The 15,671-nt window shown below is 29.2% G+C and overlaps 4 protein-coding genes and 1 long non-coding RNA gene across 10 annotated transcripts; 1 reads left to right on the top strand and 4 right to left on the bottom strand.

Annotated features, from left to right (window-relative positions):
• Positions 1 to 187: 187 nt before the first annotated feature.
• Pgls (6-phosphogluconolactonase) lies at positions 188 to 7,301 on the bottom strand. Of its 4 annotated transcripts, none has more exons than XM_083057728.1 (5): positions 6,959 to 7,300; positions 2,955 to 3,155; positions 2,097 to 2,380; positions 1,109 to 1,238; positions 188 to 547 (listed from the first exon to the last, which is right to left on the bottom strand). In XM_083057728.1, the coding sequence occupies exons 1-4, from the start codon at positions 7,080 to 7,082 to the stop codon at positions 1,128 to 1,130; spliced, it is 720 nt and encodes a 239-aa protein (XP_082913854.1). In that variant the 5' UTR covers positions 7,083 to 7,300; the 3' UTR covers positions 188 to 547; positions 1,109 to 1,127. The 4 variants fall into 4 exon arrangements, 3 of the variants coding, with proteins under 3 accessions (XP_082913854.1, XP_082913855.1, XP_082913853.1); XM_083057729.1 differs by having other exon boundaries at positions 189 to 496; XR_014427256.1 differs by lacking the exon at positions 188 to 547 and adding an exon at positions 1,693 to 1,876 and having other exon boundaries at positions 556 to 1,238; positions 6,959 to 7,301.
• On the bottom strand, positions 4,700 to 6,344 carry LOC145947970 (uncharacterized). The gene is made up of 3 exons (XR_014427259.1): positions 5,990 to 6,344; positions 5,029 to 5,123; positions 4,700 to 4,812 (listed from the first exon to the last, which is right to left on the bottom strand). It is a non-coding gene; the product is annotated as an uncharacterized LOC145947970 (long non-coding RNA).
• Positions 7,302 to 7,549: 248 nt separating the features above from the next.
• On the top strand, positions 7,550 to 10,860 carry Bem46 (abhydrolase domain containing 13-like protein Bem46). Of its 3 annotated transcripts, XM_083057724.1 has the most exons (7): positions 7,576 to 7,774; positions 8,141 to 8,444; positions 8,586 to 8,817; positions 9,148 to 9,341; positions 9,421 to 9,581; positions 9,914 to 10,202; positions 10,666 to 10,860. In XM_083057724.1, the coding sequence occupies exons 2-6, from the start codon at positions 8,279 to 8,281 to the stop codon at positions 10,184 to 10,186; spliced, it is 1,026 nt and encodes a 341-aa protein (XP_082913850.1). In that variant the 5' UTR covers positions 7,576 to 7,774; positions 8,141 to 8,278; the 3' UTR covers positions 10,187 to 10,202; positions 10,666 to 10,860. The 3 variants fall into 3 exon arrangements, with proteins under 3 accessions (XP_082913851.1, XP_082913850.1, XP_082913852.1); XM_083057725.1 differs by lacking the exon at positions 7,576 to 7,774 and adding an exon at positions 7,550 to 7,569 and having other exon boundaries at positions 9,914 to 10,860; XM_083057726.1 differs by lacking the exon at positions 7,576 to 7,774 and adding an exon at positions 7,912 to 7,930 and having other exon boundaries at positions 9,914 to 10,860.
• Positions 10,861 to 13,382, bottom strand: LOC145947961 (uncharacterized). The gene is made up of 5 exons (XM_083057723.1): positions 13,100 to 13,382; positions 12,543 to 12,964; positions 11,712 to 12,371; positions 11,450 to 11,637; positions 10,861 to 11,294 (listed from the first exon to the last, which is right to left on the bottom strand). Exons 1-5 carry the CDS (start codon positions 13,197 to 13,199, stop codon positions 11,018 to 11,020), a joined length of 1,647 nt encoding a protein of 548 aa, XP_082913849.1. The 5' UTR covers positions 13,200 to 13,382; the 3' UTR covers positions 10,861 to 11,017.
• A 332-nt stretch (positions 13,383 to 13,714) lies between these two features.
• LOC145947960 (uncharacterized) lies at positions 13,715 to 15,575 on the bottom strand. The gene is made up of 2 exons (XM_083057722.1): positions 15,368 to 15,575; positions 13,715 to 15,286 (listed from the first exon to the last, which is right to left on the bottom strand). Exons 1-2 carry the CDS (start codon positions 15,434 to 15,436, stop codon positions 13,952 to 13,954), a joined length of 1,404 nt encoding a protein of 467 aa, XP_082913848.1. The 5' UTR covers positions 15,437 to 15,575; the 3' UTR covers positions 13,715 to 13,951.
• Positions 15,576 to 15,671: the final 96 nt, after the last annotated feature.

The raw sequence follows: 15,671 nt of genomic DNA, 5'->3' as shown, positions 1-15,671 counted from the left end.
TCACGAACTCGAAAGATGAAAGAAATACTGAATTTTTATATAGCATTTCAAAAGAACTATTTTGTAGAGAATCACATTCTAGTTCAGCAATAAAATATGTATTTTACTTGTCGAATTTTATTGTCTCAGATACTATATATATATATAAAGGTAAATGACATTAAAGATTAAAAATTAAGAAATCTGACTTACAATCCAATAGTAAAATTTAGCTTTGATAATAATTAACATTGAAAGTACGCAAATTGTATTGCAAAATATTTTTATATTAATTCATATTAAAATAAATGCAATAATATTTTTCACAAACTATGTTATGACAATACAACCGGGAATTTATCGTTATCTTGCTTTATTGAAAGGCACCGTGCTTTCTTAGTTTTGCAATATATTACAATATATATAATATTAAGTTTATATAATCTATGACTTAATTTCTGATAGGCACTGATAGATATATTTGTTATTTATCCCTTTTGCTTGAAAATTGCGACATCTGAAATAAATTTTGCGATCAATTTGTTTGCATTTTCCTCCCATCCATCTTCTAAAAAAATAGAAACAGTACCGTAGTTTGATTAAGTAAAGTGACAATATATCACAAATATTTATAATAAAACAATTACTTTGCTTTCTATTTTTGATTAAATTTCCTCGTATTTCATATTATATATGTATGTGTAATAAAAATTTTGATTAAATTTTTTGTTACTAAATTACATACTTTAACAAAGCTGCAAATTTTTATTATTTAATGCTCTTTTTGATGAAAATACAAATTTTATTCTTTTATTAAATTTTGTTTGTCTTTTTTTACACTTGTAGACTAATTTACAATAAAGTTTCTACATTTTTTTTTATATAAACGATATTGAGCAATATCAGTCAAAAATTGCCTATTTGATTTTTTATGACTTATTTTTACATGCCTTTGGTATGAATACATGCTCATTCAAATATTCTATCGAATTTAATAGTAAATTATAGTGAAAAAAGCATGTATTAAAATATCTAACTAAAGAAAGGCTTATAATGGAATTACAAGACGATCTTAATATATAGTATGGAATGTTATAAAATTGGTGCAAATCTTGTGTAGCGGTCTTACTTTGGGCTAATTTCGCGTTTCAGTCTGAATTAAGTAGCTTGCCCGCTTCCTGATCGAGCAACCAGAAGAGAGTGCCATCGCTTGGATTCACTCTTGTGGCTGGCAAATCCTCTTTGTCTTTCAAGACCCTCTGTGAACAACAATAAATGTAATTTAATACAAGCAAAATTGACTTTCAGTCCCAATTTATACGTGCAATTCTGTAATATTGATCAAATGGAACATGTTCTTTCCTTTCTACTATATATGTTCTAAAAGTCAAGTGGCAAATATGCAGTATACGAGAGAACATTGCAAGAAAAGTCAAGTTAGGAGGTAAATTTAATTTACGGAGAATCAGCTGGCTAAGGAGGTTGTAATAGAGAATTCTTAAATAATTTTATAATCAAAATTGACTAGATAAGCATAAATTAAAGAAAGAAAAGGATGACAAAGAGACAGTATAGTACTATATCCAAATATCCAAGAAATTCATAAATGAAAAGAAGAACCTAACTGAAAATGGGCTATCGAGAAGTGAAATTCGACAGTCGAAGAAGAAAGAGAATTTGCTACTAATTATTTCCAAATTCCCTAATAGTTACCACTTCCCCTCTTGTGCTGTTCTCCTACTATTCATATTTGCCACATTGACCATGTGACAATATTTGAGCGCTGGATACGCATATCTTGTGTCTTTTATTCCCTTTCTCACTCTAAATGTTGTCCCATATATACATTCAAAAGTAGTCGTGAGGTATAAGATATACATATATGTATCTTCTATTTCTAAAATAGAAATTATTATTTATTTTCTTTAAATATATTTTATTATATATTTCTATTAATTATTATCTATTATTATTAATTGTAATGGTTAAATTGCTATTAGTTAAAAATATACTTCTTCTCACATTTTTTTCAAAAGGTGCAAAATTGTAAAATTAATAATAATTCAAAACTAAATTCAAAACTAATCGATTAATTAATAAAAAAGTTTGGCAATTACCTTGACGATCTCGGTTTTACTGGCGCCGGTAGCGATAAATACGCACATGCGAGCGTTATTGATGACTGGCATCGTGAGGCTGATTCTGCTAGGTGGTGGTTTTGGCGCGTTCAATTCCCATGTGACCCACATATTCTCATCGTCGAGAGCCCGATGACCCGGAAAAAGTGAGCACGTGTGACCATCCTGACCCAAGCCCAACAGCAAACAATCAAATCTCGGTAATCTGTCCGGCGGGAAGAAGAAGGCCATTTTTTTAATGTAATCCTTCGCCGCGTTCTCGGCTACAAATACATATAAATAAATAAATGACAAATAAATCATATAAACAATAATAACTTACAAAAGAATTGTAAATACATGTGTATGATAATAGATAATAAGTAAAAATCAATATGTATTGTGTAATGAAAAATATGAAATTGAAAAAATGAGAAGGAGGGGAGTTAAAATAATTGCAAGTGTGTAAAAAATAATAAATATGAAAATATTAATTGTGAGATGTTAAACTATATTTAATTATATATATAAATTATTATAAAAGACGCTCAAAAAGTAAGAGTTAAACATTGTCGCCAATGTATGTAGTTATTTTTTTAAAAGACAACACATACGCAATATTTGTTTGATTTTCTTCATTCAATTCATAAACATAAATATTGGTAATGAATTTTAACGACATTAATAAATTGGTAATGCAATGGTTTCTAGTTTATTGAAGTAAGAAATTTCTATATATATATATATCCGATAGTATGTTTGATTTTGACACATATATAATACATATGATTGGTTCTTATTTTTCTAACTTTTCTTATTAATACAATAGAAATGCAGAATAAATTGTTGATCACATACCATTTAATTCTGAATCAATTTTTATGAATTGCTCCTCAGTGACAGGCACTTTTCCGATGAGACAATTTTTGTAGAGGCCATAATTAGAATCAGAGTTTTCTAGAGGCACCACTCGTTCATCGCAGAAAAAGAAACGCCACTTGCTCCAGTCAGTCGAGATATTAGGCAAAGACTTGGCCAGTAATTCCACTACTGAACCGCCTATAAAAACAGCAAATGTCATTAATAAAAAATAATTTGATAATTTTTTTTTATCATTTATATATGGCTATCTTTTGAGATTTTTCATTCGTCCCACTACTTAACTTTTTAATAAAATAGATTATTTAAAATAATGTTTTAAAAGTTTAATTATATTTATTTAAATACACACATACACATACTTTTATCTCCTTTATATTATATATTAACACATATTTTTGAAACAGTGTAAACTTTTCAATGCAATTAAGTGCATAATTAAAACAACAATTTTGGCTAATATTTTTTTGGAAATACTTTGTATGTCTATGCTTATGCATACTTTTGAGACATTTGATATAAGCTATTTAACCTATAAATTTTAGGAAAATTCCTCCATATATTTTCTGTATAAATTTGTAGCATATATTTGTGCCCCAAAAATTTGAACCTTGTCATCTCATGCATCATTATATTCGACATAATACTATTGTTCAATCAATTAATTAACTCCAACCATGTGGAACGCTGAGCATAAACATGATTAAGAATCTAATATCGAAGAATTTTTTGTTAGCTATACTCTGCATTTTCATCAAAATCTTCTACATATGAATTCGTAGAAATAGATTAAATTCGCAGAAATATTAAACATTTATGTTTCTTAATAAACAATAAGTTTAAACACAAATAATTGTTAAGTAATTTTTATAATCCACCAACTTTTATCAAATTTAGTATGTATATGTATGTATATGAGATAAAGCTTTACGATTATGTAATGTATAGTTTACAATTTCTACATATTTACATTTATATAAATATATAGAATATATATATATATATATATATATATTTCTCTATATCCATTTTAGACATTTAAATTTATATATGTCCATCACAGTTTTCTCTAATATAATATATATATTATTTTCCTCTTTCATTAATTGCTCATAATTTATATCATTATAATAAAAATAGTAAAAAAACTCAGTTTTTTTTAGTTTTAGATACAATTTTTTCTATAAAAATATATTAATAAATATAAGAATACACATATATATAACTCTTATTATAGATATCAATATAAAAATAAAAATGAAGTTTTTTTAATCAAAGAGGATGACAAAGCTAATGTCTCGATTACATGCCAATTTCATATCGGGTGTATAGTGTAGTACTTGAAAAAAAAAAGAAGAGAGATTATAATTGCAATATAAATTCACTAAAATACAACTTCTCATGCTGGAGATATGCAAAAATCAATTTTATGAAAAACATGTTTTTTTTATTAATATTTTATTTATTCGTGAATTAATGAAACAAAATATAATTCTACATGCAAGAGTTTCATTTTCGCGACCAGCAACAATGACAATGACAATACGAAAACCTTGACCTTTAGTGAAATTGAAAAAAAACGTAAGATATTTTTTTCATTAGCAAAAACAGAATTCTAATTCTTACGAAAAAATTTAAAAAAGTCGAAGTTGACTGGCTAAGTTCCCGGAGCTGTCGATGTTTACCTCGGTCTCCTGCCGACCTTTAACATAAAATAAAAACAATTATAAGCGAAATGACATAAGCGAAATTGAGGAAGAGTGGAGCATCGCCTGGTTAACAAAGGCCATTAAACCTTGAGAAGAAGAAGAGAAGAAGGACCATCGCCTATCACCATCTAAAAATCAAAATCTGTGTATAAGACCGTGGGCGATAAGATCAAAATGAATTCAAATGCTGAAAAAATGCAGCAAAATGTGAGTATTTTATTCATATATATTAAGTATGATAATATGCTTAGCATAAAAATTTATACACATATGTAAACAAATGTTTTCGATTTTATATTTAAATTATTATATTTTGCATGTCCAGAAACATACTGGTACAATACCTAAGAAAGCACCTCTTTCCAAAAAGAAAATTATAGAGTATCCACACATCCAGTTATATGTCCTTGACAAGGATGATGATTGTGCTGTATGTATCCTGAAAACAGTACACATTGCAAGTTTAAACATTTCCATTATCATTATATATACTTTATTATTTATTTTTATAGGATTTAGAGAAACAAAAAGTCGATGCACCTAAAGGAAAACGCAATGAAGAGGAAATTACATATCGGTTAGTATCAGAACCAGAACAATTTAAAAGGTTTGATATATCAATAATAATGAGGAAAATCAGGAATTTAGTTTCAGTTTAAAAATCTTTTTATGTTTTCAAATTAGTTCTCAGAAGAAAAATAGAAGAAACAAATCACACATGCAACCAAAAGATCATATAATTGCTGAATATGAAAAAAGTATTAATAATTTTTTCATATTCAGCAATTATACGATCTTTTGGTTGCATATGATTTGTTTCTTCCATTTGCTTCTCAGACCTAATTTGAAAACATAAAAAGATTTTTAAACTGAAACTAAATTCCTGATTGTCCTCATTATTATTGATATATCAAACCTTTTAAATTGTTCTGGTTCTAATACTAACCGATCTCTAATTTCCTCTTCATTGCGTTTTCCTTTAGGTGCATCGACTTTTTGTTTCTCTAAATCCTAAAAAAATAAAAATGATTAATGATAATGGAAAAGTTCAAACTTGCAATGTGTACTGTTTTCGGGATACATATAGCACAATCATCATCCTTGTCAAGGACATAGAACTGCATGTGTGAATACTCTATAATTTTCTTTTTGGAATAAGGTGCTTTCTTAGTATTGTACCAGTATGTTTTTGGACATGCAAAATATAATAATTCAAATATAAAATCGAAAACATCTGTTTACATGTGTATAAATTTTCATGCTAAGCATATTATCATACTTAATATATATGAATATAATACTCACATTTTGCTGCATTTTTTCAGCATTTGAATTCATTTTGATCTTATCGCCCACAGTCTTATACACAGATTTTGATTTTTAGATGGTGATAGGCGATGATCCTTCTTCTTCTTCTCAAGGTTTAATAGCCTTTGTTAACCAGGCGATGCTCCACTCTCCCTCAATTTCGCTTATGTCATTTCGCTTATGATTGTTTTTATTTTATGTTAAAGGTCGGCAGGAGACCGAGGTAAACATCGACAGCTCCGGGAACTTAGCCGGTCAACTTCGACTTTTATTATAGATAGGGCCGGTTTCACCATCTCTGATTAACTCAATCGGCCGATTAAACTATATCTTTGTCTCTTTTTAAGAACGTAGCTGAAAAGAGACAAAGATATAGTTTAATCGGTCGATTGAGTTAATCGGAGATGGTGAAACCGGCCCATATCAATATAAAAATAAAAACGAAGTTTTTTTAATCAAACAGGATGACAAAGCTAATGTCTCGATTACATGCCAAGTTCATATCGGGTGTAGAGAGTGTAGTACTTGAAAAAAAAAAAAGAAGAGAGAGATTATAATTGCAATATAAATTCACTAAAATACAATTTCTTACGCTGGAGATATGCAAATATCAATTTTATGAAAAACATGTTTTATTAGTATTTCGTTTATTCATAAATTAATGAAACAATATGTAATTCTACATGCAAAAGTTTCATTTTCGCGATCAGCAACAATGACCAATGACAATGACAATACGAAAACCTTGACCTTTAGTGAAATTGAAAAAAAACACAAGATATTTTTTTCATTAGCAAAAACGGAATTCTAATTCTTACGAAAATTCTTTCATATATATATATATATATATATATACACTTATAGAATTATAGAACGCGGGAATTGTTAACGCAGGAGATGTAGTAGAGCTAAATAAGTATGCAAAAGAAAAAAAAAGAAGCTAGAGGATAGGATCATTGGGATCACCTGATACTCCGAATCGAAAGATCCGGTCATCGCGTGATATTGCGTCGTCGGCGGCGCGAGCGACAAGATTCGAGATCCGCGAGAGTAACTGCTCCTCGTCGTTGGCCACCACTATCTCCGTCATTGCGTACGTTCCTTCGAGGATGAGCGGAGTGAGGTTATTTCGTACATGCACCTTCGAACGCGACAACTATCGAAACACGAGTGCGCCGGCGACACGATAACCTACGACGCGTTGCAAATTTCAGGCAGTGTCGCCAATTGCAGATCCGCACAACACGGGACGAGAGAGCACGAAAGAAAGAGCGTGTGTCGATGTGCGCGGCGCGTTCGACTTTGACCTTCGAGTGGCGCCGCGCGCCGCGTGCCGCGTCGCTGCGGTGGGGGGTGGCGTGGTGGGGGATGGCGGGGAGGGGGGGTGCGCGCGCCGGTGCGCACGCCACCCCCCATAACATGCGAAGATTGTAGTCGGGAAAGTCACGCTAAAAATTCTCCTTTCTCCTTCTATTCTGATTGGTCAACTAAATGCTTTATTCCGTGAAATAGGATTTCCGAACACACCCAAATGCGCGCATATTCGATGAGTGAGAAAAAGTGCAGCCAGCGCAAATGTATGTACAAACTAACCTAGATTCGTGCGTATGATTTAGCGTATAAAAAATTAAATAAATACTCGATGCTCAAAGTATAATAATAACAATCGTGATTCGAACAATCGTCATTTTATGAATTCTCACGTTTTAATTAGTGCCATAAAAATTCCATTAATTTGATCGTTCAATTTTGTACGATGCATCTGTCACTATCATCTTACAGGTTAGATTAGGTTATAATACATATATATATGACTAATTTATACACAATTCATGTAATTCGCTTTAATTTTTATAAGCTATAAATCGATAAAAGAAAATCGTATCTGATTTTATTAATCTAATCTCGATTTTATTTTTACTTAGTCATATATAATCTGTAAGTAGATGAGAAAATTATGATTAAGTTTTTGTAGAAAGATTTTATAATTTCTTGACGATTTTCTAACGCATTATTTAATTGGCACATAAAGATACGTTATAAAATTTACAATCTATTTTGATGAGATGTATAAAATAAATAGATAATCCATAAAAATCACGGTTCTAATAATGTATTGTCATTAAAACATTTATCAATTTTTTGCAGGAGAGAAGTGTAAAAGATTGCAGTGATTGACTTAATGGATCATGGCTGTCCTTAAACCAAGACAAATGTGCTTATTGCAAACAGCTCGGCTGTTCAGATAACGCAGAGTTTTGTCAAATTAGACAAAACGCAGAAATAATGTCCTTCAGAATACGTTTAGCTCGTAGTAGGCCAATCAGACTTCTAGGTAGCGTCGCCATGAAGTGTTGGGCCTTTAGTGGAATTTATATCCTTGTCTGCTTCCTTTTATATTGGTTATATGGTGGAATTTTAGCTTTCTTTCTGCTGTGCTTTGCCACAACTGGTTTGTACCTTTCTTGCTACACAAAGTATTATTTTCTAAAGTCCTATTATTAATCTATAAAAATATTATTATCAGCTCAATATTATATAGATATTATTAAGGCCCTTTATTATTTTATATTCATAATACTTATTGTTATAGGAATACTCTACCACAGAGAAGATCAGCTTCTTTATCATCCAGAACTGCCATCTCATTCCAGAGTTTATGTACCAGCTCCTTCAATATTTAATTTACCATATCAAAGTGTGTATACCAGAGCTGGAGATGGTACAATACTACACATGTTCTTTGTTTCCCAACCAGAGGACAGAATGAGGAAAGCACCTACAGTATTGTTTCTTCATGGCAATGCTGGCAACATGGGCCATCGGTATTCAGTATTTATTATTTTATTTAAATATTCTATTTGTTACACACATTTACATATTAAGAAGAAGTTACATAAATTATTACTCTAAAAGTTTATTAATTAGTCATTATATTACAACATTAATGAATAATTAAAGAATTTTTAGAAATTTTGTTAATTATAATATTATTATTAGAAATATTCTTCATTTATTATATCTGTATAATCTCTATTATATAAAAAATAGAATTTTAGTATTTAATATTATATTAATATAAGAAAAATTGTATTATAATAAATTATATATATTTATATACATTATATATAATAAGTTATATTGATTTTTTCTAGGTTGCAAAACATAGTGGGACTGTATCATAATATCCAGTGTAATATTCTAATGTTAGAATATCGGGGATACGGTTTGTCGCAGGGTTCCCCATCAGAAGAGGGTCTCTATATGGATGCCCGAGCAGGAATAGACTATCTGTCCAGTAGAACGGATATTAATACTAATGAAATTATAGTATTTGGTAGATCACTAGGTAAGAAATAAAAATTTTATTTTATTATTTTAAACATTATTCGTGTTTTAATTATTTTTTACTCTAATAATTTTGATAGGCGGAGCGGTAGCAATCGATTTAGCCACAAAAGAAGAAAATTTGCAGAGGATTTGGTGCCTTATACTCGAAAACACCTTCACTAGTATTCCAGATATGGCCGCCTTATTCGTCGGATCCAAATTTCTACAGTATCTGCCCCTCTTTGTATACAAGAACAAGGTGAAGAGATAGTTTCTATTTTTTTATATATTTTATTTTATACACGATTATTTCGATTTTCTATAAATCAATTAATACATTTTATTATTTTTGAGAAAAAAATATAGCATGTCTTTTATTAAAAATGAACATAATTTTGTTATCGATGTGTGTGACTTGAAACAATAATATTATTATATCGTTATTCTTTAATTTTATTACAACTTTATATATAAAATTAACTTATTTTACATTTTTTTTCATATATAATCTTTAAAAGTAATAAATATCTTTTATGATCACATATATTTCTTCTGCAATATATTCTTATATTTTTATACTTCTTATTGCAGTATTTATCTATTCTGAAAGTTCGCGAAGTCACAGTACCCACTCTGTTCATCTCTGGTCTGACAGACACATTGGTACCACCTCGCATGATGCAGGACCTCTACAAGAATTGTCGAAGCACATGCAAGCGCATACTTCCAGTCGTGGGTGGTACGCATAACGAAACCTGGTGCCAGCCGAATTACTATCAAAATATTTCCAATTTTCTGACCGAACTCAGGGAAAATCCCCCTCCAAGAGTAACGTCTAGTCATTGGCAAATCGATGATATCTAATGACGACACTGATTAAGTATGCCTATTATTACAATCTTAGACATAAGAGTCGTTTTCATGTGTTGTGGACGTGGAAGAATCGATTTTATCGAATCAGAATTTCATAAAGGTCTTCTTCGCGCATTATAGCCACAAAGAAATCGATCTTATGCCTCAAAATGGAAATTAATAAATTACCTTTGCGTCCAAATCAAGTCACAATTAAACTAAATTAGACTAAATAATTAAACTCTTTGTAAGTACAAATCAATTTAAATAATTGATTTAATTATTATAATCAGTTATATTAATTAGTGATTTAAAAAAATTAATATAATTATAAACTACTTTAAAGTTATGTGAAAAGAATCTATCGTTGAATATAAATTTATTTATTAAAATAAATAGAGTTTTGTAACTTTAACAAAGCATGTGTAATCGTGAAAACAATTCTTGATACGTTTCTATATATGGTAATTATTATTATACATTATTTGCAGATTGTGTGGTTCCTGTTACAATAAGTGTTATATTAAAAAGATAAGAAAGGATTAGAGATTATGACAGCTAATTTACACAAGAGTATAAGCTGTGCTAAATTGTGGAAGTAATATCTTTTATATGTTTTCCTCCACAATGACAGTCTTTATGTTTTTATAAAAAAATAAAGATTCAATAAAATAAAGAGAAAGAGATTCAACCAATGATTTAAATATTATTTTTAATAAAGTATATAATGTACATCTTTTCTTACCTTTGAGCTTATCGTCAACAGGTTTTCTCGATATTTTGATTAGTTGGTGAATTACAAAATGTGCAAATCTATGATTGAATCGAATTTTTATCTATTTACTAAAATCTACGATTGATTCGTCTTTTCTTCGTGATCATTCTTCGAGTCAACAGAATACCGATTATCGTTAGAATTGCAAGCAGGGTGATTGCTGTGGCCAGAGCAGCGATCATTCCAGGACTGGTTTCGAATGTCACGACCTGTTTACTAGAAATACTCGCAATATTAACAGTCATCCTTTCAGCGAAATGTGAGGAGTCATCGCAGAAAACTTTTCCTTTCCATTTATACCAATGGATCATTCTTTTATTAGTTAATGGAGCTGGGCCAGCACATCTATAATTAATAAATTTAAAAATAACATGATTATTTTATTTACTTATTAAATTAATTCAATCGAAATACAAAATAAAAGTGGATATTTATCCATTCATAATTTGTGTAATATATTCTAATGATGCATATAATACATTAATTTATATTGTAATTACCTTAAATCTTCTAACAGACTAGGCTTCATCAAGTAAAGTTTTGGGACTAACGTACTTAACATCCATTGCAATGAACAATTGCAAATAAATGGATTACCTTGCAGATTAATGAAATAGTTTGCATTTGAAATATTTACATCAAGTAATTTTGACGACAAATGAGCAAAGCAATTATTGCTTAAATCTAGCTGAGAAAAATAAAGAAAAAGAATTACGTGTAAAGATATTTTTATCTAACAAGTTATAAGATATATATATTTACAGAACAAATATTCATGTGCTGAAAAACATTTTCCTCGATTGTGCTCAATTTTGTATTACTCGAAACAGTTATATTTATACAATTATTCTTCCTCTCTTTCAGCATTAGAAATGTGTCTTTACTAATCTCTTCAATCGTCTTCACAAAATTTACTTCAAATTTTTCCAATCTCAATTCAGACCGAATTTTTACATTTTCTAAAAGATTTCCATTAACTTTAAAAATTCTTAAATTTGGAAAATTTTTAATAGAAACCGTTTCAGGAATCATTGTTAAATTGTTAAAAGATAAATCCAGCGTTTCTAAATCTTTAAGAAAAACATCCGGAAATTCTGATAAGGAATTTCCATTAATATTTAGATCTTTTAATTCTTCCAATAATGTTAAATTTTTATGTATATTAGAAATGCAGTTATTTTGAATGTTTAAGATACGAACTGATGAGTTTTGTAATGATAAGTAATTGATAAAATTGTTTTCTGCATAAAGTTCCAGTAGTGACAATGGAAAATTTTGGAAATTTAAATCGAGAAGATGATTATTGTTCATGTAAAGTATCTCCAAATGTTGTAAACGAAGTAATGACTTGGCTGGGAGACTAAATAGATTATTGAAGGAGAGATCCAAGTATTCCAGCTCCAGTAAATCATCGAAGAAATTCTACAAAGTAGAAAAAATTAAACAAATAAGATTAGTATATATATAATATTAAAAGTAGATTATGAAATAAATATATATGTGATTATTTTACTTATATAATTTATTGTTACAACATTGTTAAAAAATTTAAATAATTTTTACTGTCAAAATTAAATAAAATTGCTACACTACCAGATTACTAAGGTTGTTGTGAGATACATCAAGGATTTTCAACTTCGTTGTTATATTTTCTGAGCTTTTCTCCAAGCTACTAATTTGATTATGACTCAAATTCAATTTGGAAAGGGAAGAGTCTATGTTTAAAATGGAAATATCGAAGCCCCATAATAGATTATAGGAATAATTTAAGTCTTCGAGATCGTTTAGATTCTTGAAAATATCTGAATGTATATTATCCAACTGATTGTGAGACAGATCTAATTTTTTTAAATGTTTCAAGTTCTTTAGTTCGTTTATGGGTAAAAGCACTAAGTTATTTTTTGAAAGAATAAGTTTATTTAATGATTGATGCTGATCAAGAGTGAGAAGATCAAAATTGAGAGCTTCATTGAATCCTAGATGCCTGTCATGACAATCAATAATTGCTCCTGAATCTATAAGAACAATGATATATAACATAAAAATATTTATAATTAATAAATATTAAAAATTAATAATATAATGTAATTAGTAATGTAATTAGTTTTTATTATTTCTCTTTGTAGATTTCTTTTTTCTTTTGGACTTACTTAAGGTAGAACATATACAGGTTTTGCATATATCACACAAACATTTGTTGCACACAATTAAAAGTAATGTCATAATGATATTACAATAGTTAAATATCATGATTCGTGATTTATTCGCGACTTTGTGACTTCACATTCAGACTAGGTAACGTCAATGATTGCTTATTCAGTCGTAATAAAAGCTATATCTACTCACTAACCGATCCCTGATAATATATCTGATAAGTACGTTTGCCAGATAATGTATTACTCATCTTGTTATGGAAAATAACATATATGATAAATTTAATCGATTAGATACAATTTATAATTTGTACTTGTAACTAATATTTAATATTTATAAAAATTATAACATTTATGAAACCGTCCTAGAGCAAATCAAATTATATAGTAATAATTTTGACAACATTTTATATATGTACATAATTTTGATACATTTTATATATGGTCTTTTTCATTTCAAAGGTATTTTCTAAATTATTAAAAATGCAGCATTTTTTCTATTAAAAAATTTTTATTATTAAATAATATTTGAAAGCTTTGTTATTAATTTTAAACAAAATTTTTAGAATAGTTGAATAATAAATTAACTATAACTTCTGATCAATAAATTAACAAGTGATTGATAATAATCAAATATATGAATGAAAAAATAGTTTAATATTACATTACACAAAAAATATATCATTAATATTAATATTGTATATCATTTATTGTTTCTAATGTTGTATATCATACTTATTGTTTAATTATATTTTATTAGTCAAGTCTTAATAAATAATATATCACAAATACTGATAAAATAAACCAATATTTATGAATTAATTGGACTTTTAAAAATAAGACACAAATTTAAGATTTCTTGAAAAAATCTGTCAGAGTTGATTGCTTTTTCTTCACTTTTTCCACCTTTGCTTCTACTTTCTTCGCCTCTCTCCTTTTCTCCTCTTCTTTTGTCTCCTCTTCATCCTCAGAACAGCTTACATAAATATGTTCTTTCTTTGTCACAATATAATCGCCTTCCTTGTAAGTCTTATTGACTAACTTCAGTACTTTTCTTTTGCCATTTTCACGTTTTATTTTCGGTGGAGAGGGACTTTTTGGTCTTGCAACAGCTTCAGGCTCTGGGGATTCAGGAACTGATTCTTCCATCTCTATGTCACTCTGTCTCTCTGAATCACTGGAATCACTCTGGACAACTATTCTCTTCCGTTTCTTGGCAGTTTCGTCTGTTTCTTTGCTTCTATTACGTTTTTTTCCACGTAAATTCTCCTTTTTAGGTTTTCTTTTTTCCGCAACTTCCTTCTTGGCATTATCATTTTTCTTTTCTGATGATATAACTTCTTCTGTAGGCTTTAAAGGCGATGCATGCTTTCCGAAAAAATTGTCCAAGCTTCCCTTTTGTACAGAATTGTTTTTTGGAGACACTTTTTTAGTGGTGGAATTGACAGAACCTTTACTCTTCTCTATTGAACCTTTATTTTTCTCTGTAGAACCTTTCTTCTTAGAAGAATCTTTATCTTTCTGTACAGAATCTTTATCCTTTTTCACAGAATCTTTTTCCTTTTCTATTAATTCTTCATCTTCTTCCTTTAAAGCTTCATCTTTCTCTATCAAATTTTTATCCTTCTTCATCAAATCTTTTTCCTTCAAAAAGTTGTTATCTTTCTTTGTTAATTTTTCAGGACTCTTTGTTTTTCCAGTCATACCAAACAAATTATTGAATCCACTTTTCTTTGCTGTTACTGAATTTTGTTCTACCTTTGATGGATTTATAGAATTTACAGGCTTTGAATTTACTTTATTTTCTATTGTAATCTTCTTTGCAGCTGTACCCCAACGTAATAGTTGCATTTCTTCATCGCTTCTCTCTTTGCAGGTATCACACTTTATTGCGCTATACTTTACATCTCCAGAACCAGAAGTGGCGAGTAACTCCAGATCCGCAAGAGGTTTGTGGACACTATAAAGATGCTCCGAAATAATTTTATTGAACTTCTCTTTAGCTTCAGCTGCAGCGGATTCTTTTACTACCTCCACACGCATTTCATTATTCTTTAGGAGACCAATTAATAAATATGTGCATTCAATGTTGTCATTTTTATATTTTTGGTAGAATTCCCATAAGATTTGTTTTGCAACATTAACGTGAACATGCAATTCACTGCTTAACCATTTATAAGTGACCTAAAAATATTAATTATGCGTTAATTACATTTGTTTATAAAATATAAACATTATACATAAATGCGTTTGCGACATAATTACCAGCTTATCGTTATCAAAAACATGGCCAGCCAAAGTTTCTAAATGTTCATTCAATACTTCCATAATCATTGTTTAACAATTTATTCGTAGCAAATGTCAATTAATTGACAAATGCAAGCAATAGCTCGGTTTCAGTAATCTAACCCAACCTAACCTAACCCTAACCTAACTTTTTTCAACATGACGTATGACGTTGATTACATTGCGCCAAAAATTCTGGCGCGATCATATGATCAGAGCGAGAAAGCGAATAGAAGGCGCAACATTTTGTGCGCATGTTATTAGAATAATTAGAAATTGAAAA

The sequence above is a fragment of the Prenolepis imparis genome, unplaced genomic scaffold (genome assembly GCF_030444845.1).
Source record: "Prenolepis imparis isolate NDT839.2.m4 unplaced genomic scaffold, iyPreImpa1.0 SCAF_198, whole genome shotgun sequence".
Lineage (NCBI taxonomy): Eukaryota > Metazoa > Arthropoda > Insecta > Hymenoptera > Formicidae > Prenolepis > Prenolepis imparis.
The sequence above is the reverse complement of the archived record's forward strand: the minus strand, read 5'-3'. Positions and strand labels throughout refer to the sequence as shown.